At 59.1% G+C, this 22,381-nt stretch overlaps 2 protein-coding genes across 3 annotated transcripts; both read right to left on the bottom strand.

Moving 5' to 3' along the window:
• Positions 1-742: 742 nt before the first annotated feature.
• Positions 743-15,992, bottom strand: MAP4K2 (mitogen-activated protein kinase kinase kinase kinase 2). 2 transcript variants are annotated; one of them, XM_043970299.1, is made up of 32 exons: positions 15,815-15,991; positions 15,482-15,539; positions 15,233-15,323; positions 14,856-14,920; positions 14,417-14,472; positions 13,945-13,992; positions 13,651-13,693; positions 13,146-13,218; positions 12,935-13,066; positions 12,790-12,852; positions 12,470-12,551; positions 12,184-12,291; positions 12,015-12,093; positions 11,808-11,866; positions 10,603-10,646; positions 10,468-10,506; positions 7,634-7,667; positions 7,410-7,515; positions 7,175-7,263; positions 7,048-7,089; positions 6,716-6,800; positions 6,536-6,615; positions 6,257-6,317; positions 5,717-5,843; positions 5,283-5,341; positions 4,522-4,625; positions 4,150-4,327; positions 3,628-3,696; positions 3,428-3,514; positions 2,030-2,100; positions 1,886-1,941; positions 743-1,337 (listed from the first exon to the last, which is right to left on the bottom strand). In XM_043970299.1, exons 1-32 carry the CDS (start codon positions 15,908-15,910, stop codon positions 1,250-1,252), a joined length of 2,472 nt encoding a protein of 823 aa, XP_043826234.1. In that variant the 5' UTR covers positions 15,911-15,991; the 3' UTR covers positions 743-1,249. The 2 variants fall into 2 exon arrangements, with proteins under 2 accessions (XP_043826234.1, XP_043826235.1); XM_043970300.1 differs by lacking the exon at positions 12,184-12,291 and having other exon boundaries at positions 15,815-15,992.
• Positions 15,993-16,284: 292 nt separating this feature from the next.
• On the bottom strand, positions 16,285-22,381 carry MEN1 (menin 1). Its single transcript, XM_043970301.1, has 10 exons — positions 22,267-22,381; positions 19,765-20,215; positions 19,003-19,211; positions 18,697-18,825; positions 18,464-18,504; positions 18,306-18,393; positions 17,858-17,994; positions 17,529-17,664; positions 17,118-17,282; positions 16,285-16,946 (listed from the first exon to the last, which is right to left on the bottom strand). The coding sequence occupies exons 1-10, from the start codon at positions 22,366-22,368 to the stop codon at positions 16,497-16,499; spliced, it is 1,908 nt and encodes a 635-aa protein (XP_043826236.1). The 5' UTR covers positions 22,369-22,381; the 3' UTR covers positions 16,285-16,496.

Here is a 22,381-nt window from a genome sequence, read left to right as displayed (position 1 = left end):
AGGAGTCACAGAAGTCAGCCTGCTGTGCTGTGTGAGCATGGGATTTGGAGGCCCATGGCTGCCATCTTCCTCTTCAGTAAAATGGAAGGGTTGTAATTTTCCAAGTGCTTGAGTAGCCATTGCCATATCTGAGCGTTACAGCCTTGAAGGAAGGTACCATTCTCTCCATTTCACAGATGAAGTCTCAGAGAAGGTCCCACAGTAAGTGACAGAGCCTCAGAACCCTCTTAAGTTTTTCCCATATCTCCTTCTATCTCTAAGCTTCCTATGGGTCACTGACTTGATCAGCTATTCTGTGTGGTTCAGAGCTGAATGAGGAATCTTTACACCTCGAAGGGGAATGAACAAACACCACTTGGGACGATCCAGGAAGGAGGCAAGTGAGACACTGGGTTGGGGGGCTCACTCTGGGTCATTCTGGCCTGGCTCTTTCTTAACAGATGCTCCCAAGGTGTTTAACGTTACACAATCTACTCCTCCTGCTGGGGTCCAGGTGATCAAGGCCACCCCAGGTAACTTGGGCCTGGGCCCTGCCTCTGTTCAGAGAGCAGCCGCTGGGATTCCAAAGTGGAACGAAATATGCCTGAGCGGCACCTGGCATCATGGGCCACGTGAATGTCATGCTAAGCAAACACAGTGTCTCCAATGAGGGGCGTCAGAAGAAATGCCCCAGGCCTACATACTGCCCTATCTCACCACCCCCACCCCCAGTCCCACCACCCAAAAACCACAGGACCCAAAGGAGGAAAACAAGTGAACTTTAATACCAATATAATTCTCTGTTAAATACTATGTTCCCTGGGGCCATGAACAGGGGCAGAGGCCCAGGGCAAGAAGTGAAGAGAAGATACAGTGGACTCCACCAGCCACCCCAGGGGGCCATGCCCATTTCTTTAGTAGATACAGTGGCCAACACCCAGATCTGTCCAAGAGAAAGCCTATAGCCCCTGTGGGGATGGAGAGCCCCTGGAGGGGGAGACAGGAATGTTGTGGGGGGCACACGGCGGGTGGAGGGGGAAGTCACAGCAGCTTGGTCTACTCCAGTTATTGCAGAAGTGTATACATGGGGGGGATTCTCCTGGCCCCCTCCCTGCCCCCAACAGACGTACACTGAAACACATCTCAGGAACAGTCATCTCCCCACTCCCCAGCTAAACGGAAAAGGCCCAGGAGCCCGGGCTCTGCAGATCCAGCATCTCCTAGAGTGGCCCCACCTGGGGCCTGGGCATGGAAGCAAAGGTGGCAGCGTTTAATAGCTGCTCTGGTGGCCCGTGAGGATGTAGAGGTTGCTGTGTGCCCCCGGGTTATCCGTGGGGGTGCTCTGCAGGATAATGTCTCTGGAGAAAGAAAGGGAAGAAGATGGGGGCTAGGGGAGCAGGACCAGCCTCTCGGGCCCTGGCCAGCTTCCTGGAAGCTGCTTCTGCCCAAGAAGGGTCCTGGGGACTTCCTTCCACTCCTTCCAAATTCTTCCAGATTGCCCGTCTGGAGGCCCCTAGATCTTCCTGATAAACGAGCCAGTTTGCCTCCTTGGGCTGAGAGCCCCTGCGGGGCCCACCTCTCATCCCCAGCTACCTCTCCTGGCTCTCTCTGTGACCAGCATCTTTTCCCAGTACCCACATGCAATGGACACATTCAAGGTAAGGTACCAAGATGGCCCTGCGCTCCTCAGCTCTCCTGTCTCCTTTCCTCAAGGCTGTAGAGAAGAACGGCCATCCAGAAGGCCCCCGGTTTTCCCTCGTCTTCCTCACTGGTCCATTCTTCAAACCCCAAGCTCCCTCTCAGTGGATCAGGAAGCCCCCCAGCCCCCATCACAACTTCTCCCTTGGCACTTGACCAGCCTCTGGCCATCCCTATTACCCTGGTTCCACGAGGCTCCCACCCTTACCTATGGGCCCCAAGCACTTGGAATATCCTTGTCTCGTCAGTGATCTCCTGAGTCAGCTGGGGAAGAAAAGGGGAGTCATGACAAGCAGGAGGCATTCTGGCCCTGCTGGGGGGGCCCCTTCTGCCCCCAGCGCCAAGGCCTCACCTCATTAGTCTCCAGGCTCCGCCCCTGCATGCCATGCCTCCAGAAAGCCAACACACTGTCCTGAAGGCAGACTGAAGACAAGGGGAAGAGTCAGCAAGGGCCCCGGGGGCACTGTGACCCTGCTCTCTGCTCCCAACCCCCACCCCAGGCACCACAAGATCCTGGATCTGAGGATAGACACATTATCCTAATAATCTCAGCGCCCTGGCCTACCCATCAACTCCCCAATCGACATTTATGAAGCATCTCCCTGCAATGAGCAAGGCCTGGTGCCAGGAGCTGGGCATACGGAGATGAATGAGGAGGGGGAATGCCGTGTGTATGAGCATAGTCTAGTACCAGAAAAACAGGACTGGGCCAAGGAGAGAGGCCACCAGGGGGCACCACGGAGGGCTAGCCCTGGAGTCAGAAGACTTGAGTTCAAATTCAGCTTCAGACACTTGCTACCTCTGTGGTCCTAGTAAGCCAATTAACCTGCCTCAGTTTCTTCATCTGTAAAAAGGGGGGGGGTTCACGGCCTCTAAGGTCCTTTCCAGTTCTAAGTCAATGACCCTAGGATAACTCGAGGAGGACAAGACTCTTCCTGTTGCTGGCAGAACAGGGAAGGCTTCATGGAAGAAGAAGGCATTTAGCCAGGTCAGGATGAGTGGAGCCTTCCCAGGCCTGTGTAAATGCCTGTGCTGGGAGATGAGAGGCCTGGATGATAAGAACAGTGGATCCTCATGACAACCCTCGGAAGGGTGGGTGCTATTGTTGGCAACAGGTGCAGTGACTTGCCCAGGGTCACGTGGCTAGTGAGTGTCTAAGGTTGGATATGAACTCAGGTGCTTTCGACTGCTCCTGCTCCTGTGGCCTGGCAGGCACCAGAGCATGGCCACAGAGCCTTATTCAAGGTCTGTCCTGATGGGTGAGCTGGGGGCAGGGCATCTGCAGAACAGAGACCACCCTTGATGGACGGCCCTTTGGGCATCTCTGTGGGGGATGGGCTGGAGAGCAGGGAACCAGCCTGTGAGTGGGGGCAGGGGACAGGTCAATAGAAATTCAGGACTTGGGCACCATGGAGCCCAACTTGGACAAAGGCTGGGGCTCCAGACCAGGGCCAGGGGATCTGTGGAGGCTGCAGGGGCTGTTCAGCTTGCCTGAGAGGGCGTCACCAGGATCATGAAGTAGAAGCATCCAGGTGTATATGCATGTACACACAGTCAACACACTTGTGCACACCCCACCCCACATATGCATGATCACATGCAAGCATGCACACACACACATGCACGTGCGTGTGCATACACACACACACACACACACACACACACCACTGCCTCCAGGCAGGCAGACAGGCTTGCACCCAGACTAAAGAGGAGGGTCCACCCCGGCTGGGCATTCCAGCCTCTCACTCACCCACAGTCTCGATGGGGAAGTCAAAGGTGAGTTCTGGAGCTAGGGAGCCTGTCGGGGTCCCCTGAAGGTTGACTATCTGCACACAGCCTGGGGTGGGGGGGGCAGGTAAAAGGCAGAGCCAGGGCTCAGTCCCCAGCCCAGGGGGGAACTGCCCTGCTCTCAGCCCCGCCCCCAGCTCCTAGCCCCAGGATGCCACTCACGTTCAAAGCACACCAATACTGTGTCTCGGTCCACCTGGATCACCTGCTGGGCAGTGCCCGGAGCCCCCTCTGTGGGCAGAGGAGGCATGAGGTTGTGTTCAGTGTCCTCAGGCCTCCCCAAGCCCACTCCCTAATCCCTGGCCTCTTTTGTGACTACTCCTGGCTTTTCTGTCCACATCATCACCCCCTTCTTTTACAGATGGGGAAATTGAGGCCTAGAGATGGGATGTGATCTACCCAAGGTCATATGAGCAAGCAGCAGAGGCAGGATGCTGTGTGATCTCAGGCAAGTCCTGGCTCCTCTCGGAACCACAGTGGCCATCTCTGTAATATGGGGGCAATCGTCTGCTCCACTGACGTCACTGGCATGTTCTGAAGCAAATGCTTTGTAAGCACTTTCAGGGCATCGGGACTGTAGCCTGAGAGTCAGAGGGCCTGGTGTGACCCTGGGCAAGTCCCTTCCCCTCCTAGTGACCCTGAACATGAGCTCCTTAATCCTGGGAGCTGCAGCTCCTCGCTCACCAGGAGGGACGAGGAAGTCGGCAGTGGGTCCAGCTTCTAGTGGGAGGACGTGGAACTGGAGGCCCAGGCTGGGTCTCCCAGGCCCGGTGGCCCCCACACACACCTGAGGCAACTCCTTCCCTTCCAGTATCAGAGGCTCCAGGAGCCCCAAAGGATTGGGCAGGACAGTGGTGAAATTCTGCAAGGGCCAGAAGAGAGGAAGCAGCCTGCCTCAGCACAGCAGCCAGGGACAGAGACCCTGGGTGTCTTCCCCAGTCAGCCCCCACGGGCCTCCCTCTGCCCCCAGACAGGGATGGGCAGGCTCAGAGACCCTGGGTGTCCTCCCCAGCCAGCCCCCAGGGGCCTCCCTCTGCCCCCTTCAGGCTCCCAAACCTTGAGAAGCAGGAATTTCTTCAGGGGCTCATACCACTGCAGGAGCAACAGGCTGGAGGGCAGGGCAGCCAGCAGGAAGGTGCTCCCCGTGTAGGGATTTCGAACTGGGGAGGGGAAAAGCTGCTAGGTGGGCCTCAGCTCCATCCAACCAATGTGTGTTACACACCTACTGTTCGCCTAGTCTACTGACTCCAGATCCCGAGCTTTACCCACCATGCCACAGCTAAGAGCAGGAAGGAAGAGGGGGGAAGCCTTTCTAACCTTAAGTACCGACATCCTTGGGTTTTTATACCATCTTCCTTTTCAGATATATCCCCCCCCTGACACCTGCCATCCCTTGTAATGAAGTGGGGAAAAAAAAGCAATTCAGCAAAAGTAGCCTCCTCCCGAAGCCAGGCCACGGCATGAGCACTGTCTAACCTGTTTGAGAGCACTGCCCATTCACACACTACCGGCTAACTAATTCATGAACTCAGCTTGCATCTCCCACCTCCAGGCACCTGCACAGGCCATGCCAGGAGGGGTCACTTCCTTCCTCTCCATCTTTCTTTAGTTTCCTTTTGAGGCCCAGCTTGGATGCCATTTCCTCTGGGAAGCCTTCCCTGATTCTCCTTCCTCCTCAACGTCCCTTAGTTTTACTTGCTAGTATATGGGCTGTGTTGTGCCCCTCATCCCGCCATATTCCAGAGGCCTAGCTTTGTGGGAAGGCAGAGATGATGGAAGGGAGTCAGGCACGCACCAGGCCTACCCCCGGCTCTTACCCACGCAGCACTTGAGACAGCCTTTGGTGTCCGCGATCTTCGTAGAGAGTGCGAAGCGCCTGTGCGGAACACTGGCATGAGCTAGCCTGGGACCCCAGGCCTCCTGAGCCACCAAGCCCTCGATCCTACCCCTTGGGAGGCTTGTGGAGCAGGCTTAACCCGGTCCTACCCCAGGGCCTGGCCAACTCAACGGAGCCTAAGTGAGGAGGGCCACTTCAGAGTGCTGATGCTCCAGGGTGCCGATGACAGCCCATGGGCCCTCGAGTGAACCCCAACCTGCTCCTAGGTGGGTCAGAATCTACCTGGGCCCTTCAGACTGACACCCTAGCACCCTTCTCTCCTGAGGAACAGAACAAAGTGGGCCTTGGGAAAGGGAGGGGGATGGTGAGGGATGCCCCTGCTCTCCCTCCCAGAACCCAGGGGCCCCGTTCCACCTGGGGATGATGCGCTGGGTCAGCCGGTGGGTGGGGATAGAGAGAGGGACCTGCCGCTGCTGCTGCTGCTGCCGCCGTTGCTCAAACAGTGCTGGCAGGTCATGAGCCCAGACGTGGGTGGTCTTCCCTAGGAGGGAAGGGCAGGGGAGAGGACATGCCAGTTATCATTCTGATGTTGCCATCTCACTGTAGAGTGAGCACTTCTTGTGGCCTTCATTTTACAGATGGGGAAACTGAGGCAGGGAGTGGCCAAAGCCCCTTGCCCAGGGTCACATGGCTCAGGGATCCTTGGAGACAGAAGAATGCTGGGCTTCAATTTAGATGAGCTGGGTTTCAGGTTCCAGCTCTGCCACTCAGTCCCTGGATGACCTTGGAGAAGTCCCTTAACTTCCCTACAGCTCAGTTTCCCCATCTGTAAAACTTGAGGGTGGCACTAGTGGACTTCTGATGATGAGGGCAGTGGTCGGAGAAGTCTTTCTGCCAGCCCGCCCCAGCCCCCCTGCCCACCCCCAGCCCTGCCCACCCGCCCTCCAGCAGCACCTGACAAGGAGAGAAGCACGTTGTTGACACAGTAGAGCCAGAAGCAGCGCTGGGCAATCAGCTGAAGGAGAGGCATCCGATGCTCACTCACCCGCCAGGCTTCCCCGACCCCAGCCCCGGGGACCTCAGCCCCTGGGACCCCACCCCTCCCTCCCCCAGCCCCGTGCCTGGATCTCTCCTTGGCACCTGTCAATCACCCCGAGTCCCATACATGCCACCGTGGGCATTTTTTGGGGGGGGGGCTGTCCTGCCTGGGGGCCAAGCCCTCCCCCCCCTCACCTTCTCCAAACTGTCCTCGTGCAATTCATGGAGATTGAGGGTATAGATCCCCTCCTCAGCCCCCACCACCAAGAACTGGTCTGGAAGAGCAGAAGATGGGGTCAGGGACCAGCAGCCACCTTCCCGGGGGGTCAGCTGAGAGGCCCCCCGCCCCCCCCCCCGCCCCCGCACTGAGCCCACCTCGGGTGACAGGGTGAATCCAGGTGATAGCAGCATGAATCTGCAGCGGGCAGCCATTGAAGACCTTGGAGAAGCAGGCACCCATCTGGGGAAGAGGATGGACAGGACCGCAGGCGGGGAAGAGAAAGGGCAGAAGGAGAGAGAACGTGGCAGACTCTGACTGCTCTGACTCTTCCTAGCTGGGAAACTGGGCACCGAGCCCCTCAGGGCTCTGTGCCTCAACCTCTTGGGCTGCAGGGAGGGCATGGATCTGAGCAGAGTACTGGGTTCAAGGCCGGGATGCCGGGGTGGGGGAGGGCAGGAGGAGGATGGAGCCCCCGGAGGACACTTACATGAACTTTGGGGGTGGGCGGGAGACCATGGCAGCAGGATCTCTGAGAAGGAAAGGGGGGGCTCAGAGCCAGTTCTATCCAGTTGTCCCCACGATCCCTCCCCCAGGTTCCCGAAGCCCAGGCTGACCTCTGTGTCCTCCTTGCGTTTCATGGTGGCCCATTCCATAGAGAGCAGTGGGGGCGTTTCAGAGCGGGCCAGAGGCAGGTCTGGCGTCCCTGGTGGGCACAGGGACCCTGGTCACTTCCCACTCCTCCCCTCCCCCACATTAGGGGGCTTCCTTCTCCCTCCTCTTTCCCTCTCCCTGCTGGGCTTCCCCAGTTGGGCCTGGCTACAAGGGGAGCCTTCCAGAGCTGCCCCTTACCTGGAGGGGAGTCAGGAGAGTCCACTTCAGAAGGTCCTGGGGGCCCAGGGCCCCCAAAGGGTGACCGCTTGATGGTTCCCATTCCATCCTCAGGGGAGGCCAGGCTCTGGGGAAGAAGAGACCAAGTGGACCCCAAGTCAGGCATCCAGCTGCTAAATTAGGCCCTGCCCCCAGCTGTGCCCGCCCTTACCCCAAAGCCAGGCCCCTGCCCTCTCCAGTCCCACCTGTTCCTCCAGAGCCGGCTTCATGGTCAGACTCCTATCGGAGAGAGAATGCTAATGACAAGAAGCTCCTCAGAACATCTGGGAGGTGGCCAAGCACCTTCCTGTAACCACCATGAAGTTATGCGGGAAACCAGTATCACTCCTCAGCTAAAGGCCACCCAGACCCCGCTGCTCCCTGGGAGGGCTCTGGCCAGGCCTGAGCCATAGCTTTGAATGTCATTCACTTCAGCGGGCACTCCCTGCCCTCAGGGAGCCTACCATCCACAGGGATAAGAGGCATAGGGAAGGACTTTGAGAGAGAAGACCCTGCAAGGGGGAGTCAGGAGGGTGGGCATTCTAGGCATTCATTCACAAGCCGCCAAGCCCCTGGAGGCACAGCAGCAAGTACCTGCCAGCCCTGATACTGCCCCGCCAAAGGCTGGAGAGAGAGTGGGAGTGTGCTCCCCAGGTAGACCCAGCCCTCCACGAACACAAGGCATGGAGGGTGGGGCCCGTGTTCAATCAGTACCTTCCCTCCTGGGTCCAACAGACTTCAGCTTTGTCCTCCCCTTGTCCCTGTGACTCAGATTTGCCACGTGCCAGGCCGGCCACTTCCTGCTCTGTCATCCCCATCCAGCACTGGCCTTGCCCCTTCCCTGGGTCCCCATGTCCACAGTGCCCTCAGGAAGTGCCATCTGATTGGTGACAAACTACCCTTCACCCCATCCCGCTTCTCCTCTTTCCATCTTCTTGTTCTCACAGAAGCCCCTCTCCGCACTGGGCTTCCTCTCAGACCCCCAGACACACTGGGCCCAGAGCAGCGCACTCAGTACTGGGTTCCTAGAGTTCCTCTTGCCCAGCACCCCACAGCACCCTTAGCACCGGCTGTCCCAGCCAAGAATCTCACCTCCTACTTGACAGAGAAAAACCCGCTTCCTTTGCTCTCTGCCTCTATACCTTACGAACCCATGGGCCCAAGGTTTGTTCACTGAAAAAAATAATCTTTCCAAAAATGAGAATGTCTCATTCCTTCCATCTGCCCCTTTGCTCCAGGGGTCTCTAGCAGAGGGGCTCCTTCCCCGTGAAAGGGCCAATCCCTCTGCTGACACCCGAAAAGCCATCCTCATTGGCCTCCTCTCCACTCCTCCCCTCAAGCGGTCCTTCTCTTCAGCCCCCACTAGCTCCTTCCCCTCGGTCTACCAGCACACCTGGGCCTCTACCAGCTTTCTGAAGCAAAGCTTTTGCTTGACTCTGCTGTGCACAGGACTGGCCTCCCACCTTCCCTCACCCCTTGCCCAGCCTTTGTCCTCTGGTTCCCACCCTCAGCACTCGACTGTTCTCCAAGGTGCCCAGTGATCTCCTGGAGGCTTTTAAATTCCACTTCTCACCTTCCAGTGTCCCTCTCTGCTGCTTCCGAACCCACCAACCCTGCCCTGCCTCCCCAAACACACCACGCACACACATGTACATACACACGTGTGCACAGCACACGATGAACACGCATGATGCCCCCACTGTCCAGTGGCCTCAGGTGGCACCATTGTCACCCAGTAGGCATGTGCCCCCTGGGGCTATGTCCCAGGCCCTCTCCTCTTCTCTCCCCATACTCCCCCAGGCAGTCTCAGCGACTACCTCTACACAGATAACTCCCAGTTCACAGACACATCTCTCACCTGCAGGGCATTCACATCTGGGTTCCCCATTGTCATCAAAAACTGATCTTCCCCCACCATTCCTTCCACCCCCACTCCCATGCCATCTCTCTGGCAGGCGCCACCATCTTCCTGGGCTCCCAGACTTGCCACCTCATCATCCACCCGGCTCTTCCCTCTGACACACAGTGCCAAGTCTAGCATCTTCCTCTCCGGCTCCATGCCCATCGGCTCCATGCCCACCGGCTCCATGCCCATCGGCTCCATGCCCATCAGCTCCGCCCTCTCCATGCACAAGACTACCCCCCGGACCGCTGTGACAGCCTCACTGGCCTCCTTGCCTCCAGTCCCTCCCTTGTCCAGTCATCTACTACACGGCTGCCAGTGGGTTCTGACATCTTCCTATGACCTCGAGGATAAGACACAAAGCCCTCCGGCCTAGCATCTCGTGTCCTCCACATTGATCCAACTCACCAGGCTCCACGACACTTTTTCTTTCTTTCTTTTTTTTTAGTGAGGCAATTGGGGTTAAGTGACTTGCCCAGGGTCACACAGCCGGTAAATGCCAAGTGTCCAAGGTCAGATCTGAACTCAGGTCCTCCTGACTCCAGGGCTGGTGCTCTATCCACTCCATGATGCTTTTCCAGGCTTCTTTCCCATCCTCCCCTCACTCACTGTCCACACCAGCCAGACTAGATAACTAGCTGCCCCCAAACCTGGCATCCCACCCCGCCCCCCGCACGCAGGTCCTCACCTCCCAGAAACCCTCATCTGCTTCAGACTCTGCCCACGAGCTCCTCGGAAGCGAGGCATTCCTCTCTTACTTCCCCCTCCCAGGCCGGCTGTCAGTGTTCTCTCCCCAAATGACCTCACACTGAACAATCTATGGACACGGGGTATTTCCTCCTGCCTGGGGCTTGTCTATACTACGTATGGCAGTGCCAGGCGTGTGGTAGGCTTATGACGAGTGTTTGCCACGTTTAGGCTGGGAGCCCAAGTATGTTTATCCCCCAGTGAGGCTGAAGGTGGTTCCCAGCAGACAGAGCTGAACAAAAGTGCAGTAGGCAGCTTTGGGAGGCCGGGGGCCTCTGATCACCCAAGGCCTTCAGGGAAGGTGTACAGGGATCCTGCCCAGGGCCTCTGAACCCTACCCTCCCTCCAAGCGTGCAAAGGACTCCCCGTCCAGCCAATCCCAAGGCTCACCTTTCCTCTAAGGCCTCTTGGACTGACTGCAGCAAACTCCTAAGGAGGGAGGCACAAAGGAGGCCGCAGGGTAAGAGGTCAATCCCTTGTATTGCCCCGCCCTCCCCAGCCCCCCAGCCCACTGCCCCCACCTACCCAGTCAGCTCCTCCTTCCCTAACAGCATCCACTCCTCCTCCCACTGTGAAGAGAGAAGCGCATTACTGAGAAGCACTGGGTTCTTGTATAAAAGTCTCATTTCCAAAACAGATGAGGAACTGATTCAAAGTCTTAAGAAGAAGAGTCATTTCCCAAATGATAAACGCTTTAAGGAAATGAACAGATGATTCTCAAGGGAATTGAGAGGGTCTTGCTGGACCTGTGCGGGGATCCCTTCTATACCATGTAGAGAAACCAAGGCCAGCTAAAGTCATGAAGAAATACTTCAAGTGACCACTAGAGAAATGGAAATTAGTAATAATAACAACAATACTTATATATGTGTGTATAGAATATATGTATATACATATACACCTACACACATATATAAATCACTTTAAGGTTTATAAAGCACTTTGTAAACATGATCTCATTTTATCCTGATTTATCCTGAGAGGTAGCTGCTACAATTATACACATTTTAGAGTTGAGAAAAACGAGGTAACTAGAGGGTAAGTAACTCGACCCAGTCCACACAACTAGAAAGGATCTGAGGCTGAATTTGAAATTGGGGTTCCTGACTCCAAGTCCTGAGTTCTACCTGCTGCACCAGTTAGTTGCCATTAATTAAATGAAAGCAATCCTGAGATTCCCCTTACCCCCAACAGATTGGCAAAGATAACCACAGAAAGGAGAAGGACAAATGCTGGAGACGCTGTGGGAAAACAGGCACCATGGTGGAGCTGGGAATGGGGAGGGAGGGGTTACCAGTAAATATTTCTCACATAAAAACAAAACACTCCAATAAAACGGGGGGGGGGGGGGGGGGGGGGGGGGGAGGGGGAATACTTCAGTACCAAGGACTGCGCCAAAGCTAGAGCCAGAAGGGACCCGGGGCCATCCAGTCCAGCTGCCCTCATCCCAAGGAGCCTGATTAGGTAGACTAGCTCAGGGGTGTGTGGCAGAGGCAGAATTTGAGTCTGGGTCCTCTGAGCCCAGAGCCAGGCTCTCCCCAGTTGCAAATGGAAGAGTTCAGGGTGGGTGGAAATACCACTTCATCCTTGGCGGCTCTAGCTGAAGGCCCTGGGCCTAGAGGAAAGCCATCCCACTCACTCAGCATGAAACCGTCCCCAGTTTGAAGGCCTGTAAAGAGGTTAGCCCCGGACCCTGGGCACAGATTCTCCCCTCCCGTGGGCCTTCTTACCGGCTCACACAGGGGCTCTGTCTCCTTCCTCCTGGGAGCGCCAAACTTGACCTGGTGGACTAGAATGAAATTGGACAATAAGGCAGGGAGCCCGGAAGGGACAGAGGGCCTGGAGCAAGGGCACAGAGCAGGTGAGAAAAGACAGGTAGAAAAAGAGAAGCCCTGGGAGCCCAGCTTCTCTCTCTCTCCACCACTGCTATAACTCACACTGAATCTCAGATGGGGTCCTCTCTGCCTGACTGTGCTGTCCTCTGGAGTGGATCGTGTCAGGAAATATGTCATAGGTCTGCAGCAGAAAGGGATGGTGAGGCTCACCCCACTCCATGGTGCCTGCCACTCCCCACCTCAGCCCCCCAAGACCTGGGGCTCCCCTCACCTCCAGGTCACAGTCCTCTGGGGTAGGGATGCCCAGGTGGGGATCATTGAGTTTGTCCAGGAGCTGCATGAGGAGTGTCCGGGGGAGGGTTTGGGCTGTGAAAGGGTGCTGGGAGTGGGGGGAGGAACCAAGCATCAGGGAGGCTCAGAGCTGCCCCAACACAGCACATCCGAGGGCCCTCCCAAGAGCTGATGGAAGGCCTTCCCCCCTCAGCCACCCACATTACGACTCTGCCTTCGGCTCTCCCATCAGCCCCTTCCCCCTTCCCTCCCAAAGGTTCTCTGACCTGCAGGAGCTTCTCAGCTGGGGGCCTTTTCTTGGGGTTCTTGGTCAAGGCTAGCTTGAGGAAATGGTGGAAATTCTGGGACCTGAGAGCCAGATCAGGGTCAGAGCTGGGCCAATGCCCCTGGGGCAGCCCCAGGGAAGATGCCACCAGCACCACCACCCCCCAGCTGAGGGGAGGATCAAGAAAGCTTTGCATGGGAGGAGCCACCGGAGCTGAGCCTTGAAGATCTTAGCAGGTGAAGCTGAGGAGGGAGTGAAGCCAGGCAGGGGGAACAGCCCGAGCAAAGGTCCAGCAGTGGGAAGCGCAGGTTGGCTACTCACCAGCAAGCCTTCTCTTTCAGCTTGGGAGGCTGGAAGCTGCTCTTAGACATCAACATCAATGCCCTGCAGGAGGAATGGGGAGATCAAAGATCAGGGTCTGCAGCTCAGGGCTGGGACAGGTGTGGGAGCGAAGGTGCTGACTGACCTCATGGGGTGCAGGTGGAAGAGCGGGGGCTGCAGCTCGGCGAGCTCGATGGCGGTGATCCCTATGGCCCAGACATCACATAGCTCATTGTAGCCCCCTTTGCGCTCCACGGCGGCCACTTCGGGGGCCATCCTGGGGGGCAGAGAGGCAGTGTCACCTTCTCTGGGCCCCCAGGGGAGCCCCTTCTAGGGGAGTGGGGACATCTTCTTACCAGTAGGGGGTCCCAATGAAAGATCTCCTCTTGGCCACTGAAGCTGTGAGCTCACCAGACACACCAAAGTCAGCTATGGAGAGAAGGGGATGAGCTGTCCAGTCCCCAGCCCAGACAGGCCAACTTCCCCCGCCTCCCCCCACACCCTTCCCACCCCCCCCCAGCTCTGGAGGCAGGATACACCTGGCTCCTTGGCTCAGCTCCCTGTCTCTGCTTCAGCCCGAGCCCTCCCAAGGCCTGCCACCCCCTTCCCCCCGAGGGGCCCAAAGCTTCCCAGAGCCTCAGGCTTCCAAACAGATACAGGCCATAGGGATTCACCCTCCCTGCCCTCCTGTGCCCGGGAGGCTCATGGGCAGTTTGATGGGGGCGCCCAAGGCTTCTCCCAGAGCACCGGTCTCTTCAGGCTCTGCCCACCCCCCTCTCATCCCCAAGGGGTTTTGCTCTTCCCCCCAATCCCCCCCGGACTGCCCCTTGTTCCTTCACGGGCTCCTGCTCCAGCACTGACCCAGTTTGACATCTCCATGGAGGGTAAGGAGGAGGTTGGCACCCTGTGGGGACAGAGGAGGGTCAGTTCTCTGCCCCAGCCAGACAGTACATACCCGCAACGGCTTCTGGAACCCAGCGGGGTCCCCCTGCTTGCTCAGGTCTTCCTCACATACACACACACTTTCCATCCTGTGGGGGCCTATAGATCCCCTAGCACTCTGCCCACAAACCTGCTGGCCCAGCACACACACACACACACACACACACACACACACACACACACACACACACACACAGCCTTCCCTTCCCCTACCTTGATGTCTCTGTGAATCTTCCCCTGAGAATGGAGATGATGCAAGCCCTGGGGACAGGAGAAACCTTTGGGTCAGCCCTCAGGACACCAGCTTCTCCCTGCCTTTCACTTCTAGGGTCCCCAAATCCACCCCAGGGCTAGGTCAGGGTCAGGAGCTTAGGAGGGGTTTGGGGAGGGGCTCCCCACTACCCCCCAAGCTGTTTCCTCCCACCTCTACCCTCCCCCAAACAGGAAGTGGGTGAGCCAAGAGGGAAACGAGCAGCTTCCGGCAACAGGGGATGGTCCCTCCCCCTCTGGCACCAGTCCCCCACCAGGACCGAGGCGCCCTCCTCACCCAAGGGACCAATTCATAGGCCTCAAGGGAATAGCTGGGCTTGCCCCCTAGCTCAGCCCAGGCAGAGAATTTGGAAGGAAAAGCGCACACAGGCTTAGAACGAGCAGGGGCTTGCAAGCAGAGGAAGGAGGCTCCCACCTTTAGGGCCTCCCGACACACATAGGCGATCTGTTTTTCTTCCAGGGGTCCAGTGGCTGAAAGAAGGAGAAGGTCAGTGAGGTCAGGGCCCTCTTCCCTCAAAGGGAAAGGCCCTGCTAAGGTTGGGGAAGAAGGAAAACTCAAGCCCACGGCCAAGAGCAGTTTGGGGACGTGGCAGAGACCTGAGCTCCAAAGTATAATTGGCCCTAGCAGAAGGCTTGTGCCTCCCCTGAATGGGTTCAGGGTCCATGATCCCACCAAGCCTCTTCAGGAAGATGGGGAGAAGCCCGGAGCCTGGGGAGCTTGTGAGGTCCTCAGCCCCCCAAGAATTTGTGCCTGGGAAGGTGCCCCATTCCCCACTGCTTAGTTTTCTTTTGGCCAAAGCAGCAGTTAAGGGCAGGGCACAAGGGCTCTGGGGGGAAAGGGGCTTGCGTCTCACCCTGGTAGATCTCCTGCAGGGACCCTCCTCCACAGAACTCCATACAGATCCATAATCGGTCATTTCTGAAGAAGACAAGGAGAGAGACTTCTAGTCCCTGAGGGAAGGGCCTAGAAGCGACCTCAGAGACCATCTAGAGCTGGGCCCTTATTTTACAGAGGAGGAAACAGGCTCAGGGCAGGCCAATGACTTGGCCAAGATCACTGGGTAACAAATAAGTTAACCACCTTCCCAGCTCTATGGCTGGTGTGTTCTCTCCACTACACCAAGAAGTGGGTGTCCCAAGATGGCAGCCTCCCGCTGCCAGCGTGCAGCTGGCTCTGGGTGTCTGCCACCAGCCAGGGAGGACAGCTGAGGCCAAGGGGAGGGGTGGTCACCTGAGGTAGCTGCCTAAGTAAGTGACCACGTTGGGATGCCGGCATTCTTTGAGAATGGTGAGCTCCTGCTGGAGGGAGCTGATGTCGTCTCCTGAAGGAAGAAGGCTTCTGTCACCTGCTGTGAGTCGGTGGAGGGGGCTGGGGGGGGCGGGGAGAACACGGGGAGGCAGAAAGCCCACGCATGCCCAGCCCAGGTTCTCACGGCTCCCCCCACCTCCTCCCTGCAGCCGGGGACTCAAGGCGCCTCACCTGGGTCCAATTTGACTATCTTCACCGCAGCCAACTCGGAAGTCTCCGTGTCCCGGGCCTGTAACGGAATCAGGAGGCTGGCAGGGTCCCCTGGGCCGGCCCATCATGCCGGGATGGAGGTGAAGGGGAACCTGGCCTCCTTCCTCTTTCCTGGGCTGGGCCGGGTGGGGTGTGCCAGGCAGGCAGCGGAGGGGCACGGAGGGGGGTAGGGGGCAGCAGAGGAGCGGCTGGGGGACAGCGGGCAGGCAGGGTGGGCAGAGGCCGGCCCCCCTGCCGCCTCCCTCCCCCCCTCCGCCCCTCTTCCTCTCCCAGGTGCATCCCGCCGGCGCCCACCTTGTACACGTCCCCGTAGGTGCCAGCCCCCACCCGCTGCAGCAGCTCGAAGCGCTCCCGGGGATCCTGCAGCGACACGTCCCGCAGCAGCGACATGGCCCGGGTGGTGGCGGTGGCCGGCCGGCCCGCCCGGGAGCCCGCAGCGGCTGCAGCCCAGTGCCGCCCGCCCGCCCCGAGGGGAGGAGCCGAGCCGAGTCGGAGCAGGGCGGGCGAGCATCGGGGCGGGGCCGGGGCGGGGCGCTGGAGGCAGCCCGGGGATTCCCCTCCGCCCCCGTCCCGCCCCGTGAAGGGACCAGGCGGCACCGCCAGCCCTGGGGGCAGACGGGAGCCCGCAGGTCTGTGCCCTCCCAGGGGTCTGTGCCCACCGGGGGTCGGTACCCACCCGGGGGTCAGTGCCTTCCCAGGGGGTCGGTGCCCACCCCAGGGTCTGTTGTGCCCCCCCTCCAACAGCATAACCACAGGAGACTTGGTTTTGTTACAAAAATTTATTCATCTCCTAGAGACTGAAAAATAAATCTATGTACAAACAAGCAGGAAAGGGTTAAGCAGCTCCCAGCCCCTCGGCTGGCCAGGCGGGCAGGGCTTCCTCCAGGATCCCAGGCTGGCCCTAGGCCAGGACCAGGGCAGGGCCTGGGGGTGTGGGCGCTGGGGGGGGGGATGGGCTACAGGCCCCGGAGGCCCCTCAGAGCCCCTTGCGCTGCCTCTTGAGGAAGGACAGGGTGTAGTCGCTGGTCGCTGACACCTTCTGCTTCTTCATTTGTACTTGGGACTGCGCAGTGAGCTGCAGTTTAATGGCACTGGAGTTGATCTTGGTGGCCACCAGCAATTCCTTCATGCCTTTCATCTTCTCACTCTGGAAGGTGAGCACGGGGCCCTCAGGGGGTGGGGAGGCTGGGGGGGCTGGGGCTGGGACAGGGCCTGCCCCCTCGGGGCCCTTGGGAGCCCCTGGGGCCACACCAGGCCTCCTGGGGATGCTCTTGTCTAGGGCCACTTTCTTGGGGGGTGGGGGCTCCTCAGGCTTGGACTCTCGCCGGGGCCCCCTCCTGCGGCCTTCCCGGGCTTCCTCGCCCCATGGCTCCTCAGTCTCTGCGGTCTCTGCCTCCCGGCTCACGATGCGGACCTTCTGCCGGACCTGGGCACCCAAGGGAAGGTTGATCCAACCAGCCCCTGGAAACAAGTCCTGCCCCCCACTGCCCACCTGGGTTGTCAGAGGGCACCCCAACCTGTCCCCCTAGCCTTGGGAAGCAGAACATCTGTACCCCCTCCCAGCCTCTGGTGGGTACCGCTGGGAGCCCCCACTCACCTGGCCCTCGAAGCGCCCCAAAGACTGCACCAGGAAGGTGGCCCAGCCCACGTGCAGCACGGGTGTGGGGCTGCCCTCCTCCCACTTGCAAATGCCATCATAGAAGCGTAGGAGGTGGGCGAAGCACTCGGGGTCCTGCAAGGCTGAACCCTGGGCTGTGGAGCCCTGGGCAACACATGGATTAGGCTCCCTGGCCTGTGCTCCCCACAAGGACACCCCAGGGTTCAGAGACCATGGGGTCCCATCTCCTACAGCTTAGAGTCTAGTTCTGGGAACAGGCCCCTCAGTCCAGACCTGAGTCATGCCAAGGGCCCCCCTTCTCAGAATGCCAGCTGTCCCCCAAAGCATCTGAACCAAGTCCCCAGAGGCCAGGGGAAACAGGCCCCAGGGCCTCTGGCCAGCTCCCTTTACCTGAGCGTGTTCTCCGGCCCGATCGTCACCGGTCTCTGCCAGGGCGGCGGCCTCCTTCAGCAAGTTGGGGACCACATCATTAGCCACTTCAAAGAATTCCTTGTAGATTTCCTCATCCTCCCGACAGTAATTGTAGCTGGGGGGAGGGAGACCGAGTGAGCAAAGACCCCGGCTCTGCTCCCCCCACCCCCTCTTTAGCCCCTCAAACAGTGACAAGGAGGAAAGGACTGTCCCCAACTCCCCATTCACCCAAGCAGTGAGAGGGGGCCCAGGGGATCCGAGGAGGGCGCTGTGCTGGGGGGGGCAGAAAGAATAGGCAGGTGCCTCACTCCTGGATGACGGTGGCTGTGTCTGCCCAGGCTTGTAGAGCTTCGCGGACATTGCGGTTCCGGCAGTGGTAACCAGCCAGGTACATGTAGGGGTAGATGTGCTCATCCTGATAGTAGGTCTTGGCAGAGGCAATGCCCTGGGGGTGGGGGGTTCAGAACCTCAGAAAACCATCTGGTCAGCCCACCGGTCTGCAAGCTTTCCTCTGTGGTCAGCCTCATCCCAAACTCCCTAAATTGGCCCATTCCTGCCATGCCGGGGCACAATGTCCAGCTGCCAACACAGGCTGGGCACAGCTCCCAAGCCCCTGGAAAGCACCTCCAAGTAGCTCCCCCCAGGTGAACTGGGACATCTTCAGTCCAGGGCCAGCGGAGCTGGGCACACGCCTGCTCCCCCTCCCCTCCTCCTCATGGGCAGGACCCTACCCTGGTCTCCCCCAGACACACACACCTTATGGTAGATGGTGAGGGGATCCGGCCGGCCAGGTGTTGGCTCTAGCTCCTCCAGGTCTGCCAGGTTACCCAGAGCCATTGGGTACCTGAAAAGAACACATGGGGCTAATGCCCTCCCCTTCCCTCAGGACCCTCCCCCTCTCCTCCATCACTCACCTTTCCAAGTGTCCCAAGTCATAAAGCAACCAGAGGAGTTTCTGTGGGTGAGAAATGGCAAAGATGTGGCCTGGGCTGGGGGTCTGGGCCCAGGAGCCTGACTCTGGCGGGCTAGAGGGGAGACGAGGCTGCCAAGGAGTTCAGGGCCTGGGCCTGGGCCAATCGAGGAGAAACTACAGCGTGTGGGGGCCTGTGGTGGGGGGGAAGGCACCGGGGAGACCCCAGGGCCTCACCTGCTGCAGCTGCAGCAGCTCCAGAGAGTCCGTGTGCAGGTCAATGGAGGGGTTGATGGCACACACCATGAAGGCCACCTCCATCTTTCGGTCACAGCGCAAATAGGAGCCCTTTAGGTACAACCAGCTCTGGGGGACAAGAGGGTGCAGAGTCACGTCAGCTGCCCCTCTGGGACAGACCCTCATCCCCACTTATCCCCTCCTCCTGGGAGCCAGTGAGTGTCGCCATGGGCAGGGGCTGCAGGAGCCCGGAGCTCACAGCCTGGCTGGTCGACCCTGAACAGAGCAGAAGGGATTGGGCATTACTCGCTCAGCCACGCCGGCGTTCACGGTCTGTCCCCGTCGGTCCTCGTTTCCTTTGCCGTGCCACGTGACCTCAGCCGTCTGCTCTCCGTCGGGGCCAAACACAACCCAGGCGTGGTCCTCAGACAGGGCCAGGTGGACATCTCGGAGGCCCAGAGCCTGGCAGGCTCCCACCACTGCAAATGCCACACCAGAGCTGTCCAGCTTGGTGCCTGTTAGCAGAGAGAGGAGGGGGCTTCAACCAGGCCTTTCCCTCAAGCCAGGCTCCGACTCCAAGTGCCAGGCAGAGCCAACCACAATGGGGCCTCCCACCTGGAAACCTGAGCCCAAACCATCCCCTGGTCAGGTAGCAGCCCCTCCTCCAGGGCCCCTGTGTCTCTGTGTAAATAAAAAGGCGTCAGCACCTGGCGGGTGCTTTGCCAAGTGTTCTCACAATCACTATCTCCCAAGGTTCCTGAGGGGAAGAGAGGGCAGGCATCCAGTGACTTTCCCCACTGGTTCTAGGCTCCAAGGACCTGGGCTGGAAGCCTGTCTGTCACCACGTGGTGGAGGCCTCCTCCCCAAGGCCAAGACACATCTGTGACCTGGGGCCGGGCTCTGCTGAAGGCTGCCCAGCCGAGCAGGCTTCCTGCCTCTCCACCACGAGGCATCATCACCCACAACACCCCCTGAGTGCCATGCGGGTCTGCCTGGCCCCGGGCGCTGCCCCGCCTCCCTCAGGCTCTCAGCCTTGGCAGAAAGGGTCCCTTCCCCACAATCCCAAACCTGTGATGAAGCTGAAAAGGGACTGGATGTGAGCGCGGTCCTTGAAGTAGGAACGGCTGAGGCTGTTCCAGATGACATCAGAGACCTTCTTCACCAGCTCTCGGCTGGAAACACCCCCCTCCCGGGGGTAGAGGGACAGGTCCACCGCACCTCGGATCTGGGCCGTGAAGCGGGCGTAGAGGGCCGCGATGATGGAGAGGTCAGCCACGGGGAAGTAGGTGAGGCCGCCCGGGGGGTCGGGGGCAGGGCTGGGCTGGAAGGTGAGCTCGGGCACATTGGTGGGGATCACGCGGTTGACTGCTAAGAAGTGCTCCACGAAACCCAGCACCAGGGACAGCAGCACCAGGTCGGGCTCCTCCCGGTTCAGCTCAGCGGCAAAGAGCCTCACCACGTCATCGATGGACCGCAGAGGGAACAGGTTCTTCTGGGCAGCCTTCAGCCCCATGCTGGCCTGGGCAAAGAGGCAGGACTCAGGCTCTGTGCCCACGCGGAGCCACCCCGAAGGCCCACATCCTTCCCTCAGGCTCCTCGCCCCTGGGATAAACCCTCCTTCCCAAGTCCTCCCAGGAGCCATCGAATCTTCCTACTGGACTCCCAAGCTCTCTCCGTCCTCTCCCTGCTCTCTGTGGAGGCCCCGCTTCTCATGCCCTTCTCTCCGGGCCCTTTATGACCTCCCCTATCAACACACCCCAATCCCTAGGACCTCCTCCCATTTCTTTCCCTGTATTTGAGGCCCCTCATCTTCCCTCTTCTCTCCCTCTCTTTGGACACACTGTCAGACCTTTCCCTTCTCTGCAAGTATCCCCTTAACCCAATTCCTGTCCCTCCTTGTAGTCTCACCTCCCCTTCCCTAAGGGTCTCATCATAAACTTCTCCCATCCCTCAGCACCCTCCCCCACATAGATTTATAGGACCTAGGACTGATAAGAACCTTAGAGACCACCTAGCCAAAACTCTCATTATACAGATATGGAAACTGAGGCCCACTGAGAGGGTGCTTGGCCAGGGTCAGAGGTAAGCAGGGGGACAACTGGGATTTGAGGCGGCTGCTTTCATCCCAAAGCCAGGATTCTTCCTCCCGCTCCCTCCCTCGTGCTGCACACACGCCTTCCCTTGGGGTCTGGGATTTGAATCCCTTCCTCTCTGACCTCAGCATCTGCTGAGCACAACTGATGGGTGTCACCCCAATGATCTGGAAGGCCCCTACAAACCTCCTTACAAACCCACCCTCCTCTGCCCTCATTTTCTCTCCCTCCCTGTCAGTGCCCCCTCACTGTAGTCCCCACTCCTGCCTCTGCCCAGGGGCTGAGGCACTCCTCCCGGGCCCCACAGTCGAGAGCCAACTAACTCCCCAAGAACAAGAACCGCTGTCATTTTTGCATAGTCCTGGCATTTCAAGGACTGTTGGATGGGAGCAGAAAGAACAGTAGACTTGGGTTCAGAAGAACTAGGTCCAGCTTCCACCTTCCTGACCTCGGGCAAATCCCTTGCTCTGCTCTGGGCCTCAGTTTCCCAATTGGTAAAACTAACAGGTCCAGCAAGATGACCTCCAAGGGCCCTTCTGGCTCTACTTGGACAGATGCTTAGCCCGATTCAAGGACCTCCACCCCTGTCTTTCCAGGGCACCCCTCTTTTGAGGAGCAGGTGGGGGGCCCCCTCACCAGTTCCCTTCCCTATTCTTTTTTTTTTTTTTTTTTTTGCGGGGCAATGGGGGTTAAGTGACTTGCCCAGGGTCACACAGCTAGTAAGTGTTAAGTGTCTGAGGTCGGATTTGAACTCAGGTCCTCCTGACTCCAGGGCCAGTGCTTTAACCACTGCGCCATCTAGCTGCCCCCCCCTTCCCTATTCTTACATGCCCCTTATGGGGGGGCAACTCTCCCCAGAAGCTTGTCACCCTGAACTCTCAACCCCTCCCTCCTCCCCATCACTCATTCCCTACAAAGCCCCCTCCCCCACGACCCCACCCTTTCCCTTCCCCGAGCATCCTGCTCCCTACTGTCACCCTTGTCTCTCTCCCCCTCCATTAGCTTCCCCACCCACCCTCCCTTCACACCCCTCCCCGCCCCCGCCCTTTCCCCAAGGTCCCGCCCCTTCCTCTGCCACCCCAGAGTTTCCCCACCCTCCTCCAAGACCCCGGCCCCTCCCTTCCCCCCAGGATCCCGACACCTCACCAGTCGCCCAAGCCCCTCCCCCTCCGCGACCCCTCCCTTCAATTCCCCAAGACCACTTTCCTCCACTACCCTGCCCCCTCCTGTCACCCGTTCCCCTCGCCTCCTCCATGACCCTTCTCTGCACATCCCCCCATCCCCTCCCCCACGACCCTCCCTGTCACCTCAAGCCCCCCCCCCTCGCACCTGCAGCTCCTCCCCCTCCCCCTCTTTCTCTCCCTCTCCTTCCCCACGGTCTGCTGCCCCCTCCCCCGTCCTCCTCGGGCCGGGCCAGAGCCCCAGGGGTCAGCTGCGACCCCTCCCCCGGGCCCCCAGCCCCCGGCCCAGCGCCCACCTCCGCTCGTACATCCCACACAAGGAGCTTGCCCAGGAGCCCGCGGGGCCCGGAGCACGCCGGGAGATGGAGTCCGCTCCGCCCAACACCCACGTGGAGCATGTAGGGAGATGGA

Source organism: Dromiciops gliroides, chromosome 6 (assembly GCF_019393635.1).
Source record: "Dromiciops gliroides isolate mDroGli1 chromosome 6, mDroGli1.pri, whole genome shotgun sequence".
NCBI lineage: Eukaryota > Metazoa > Chordata > Mammalia > Microbiotheria > Microbiotheriidae > Dromiciops > Dromiciops gliroides.
This window is presented reverse-complemented; position numbering and strand designations above follow the sequence as displayed.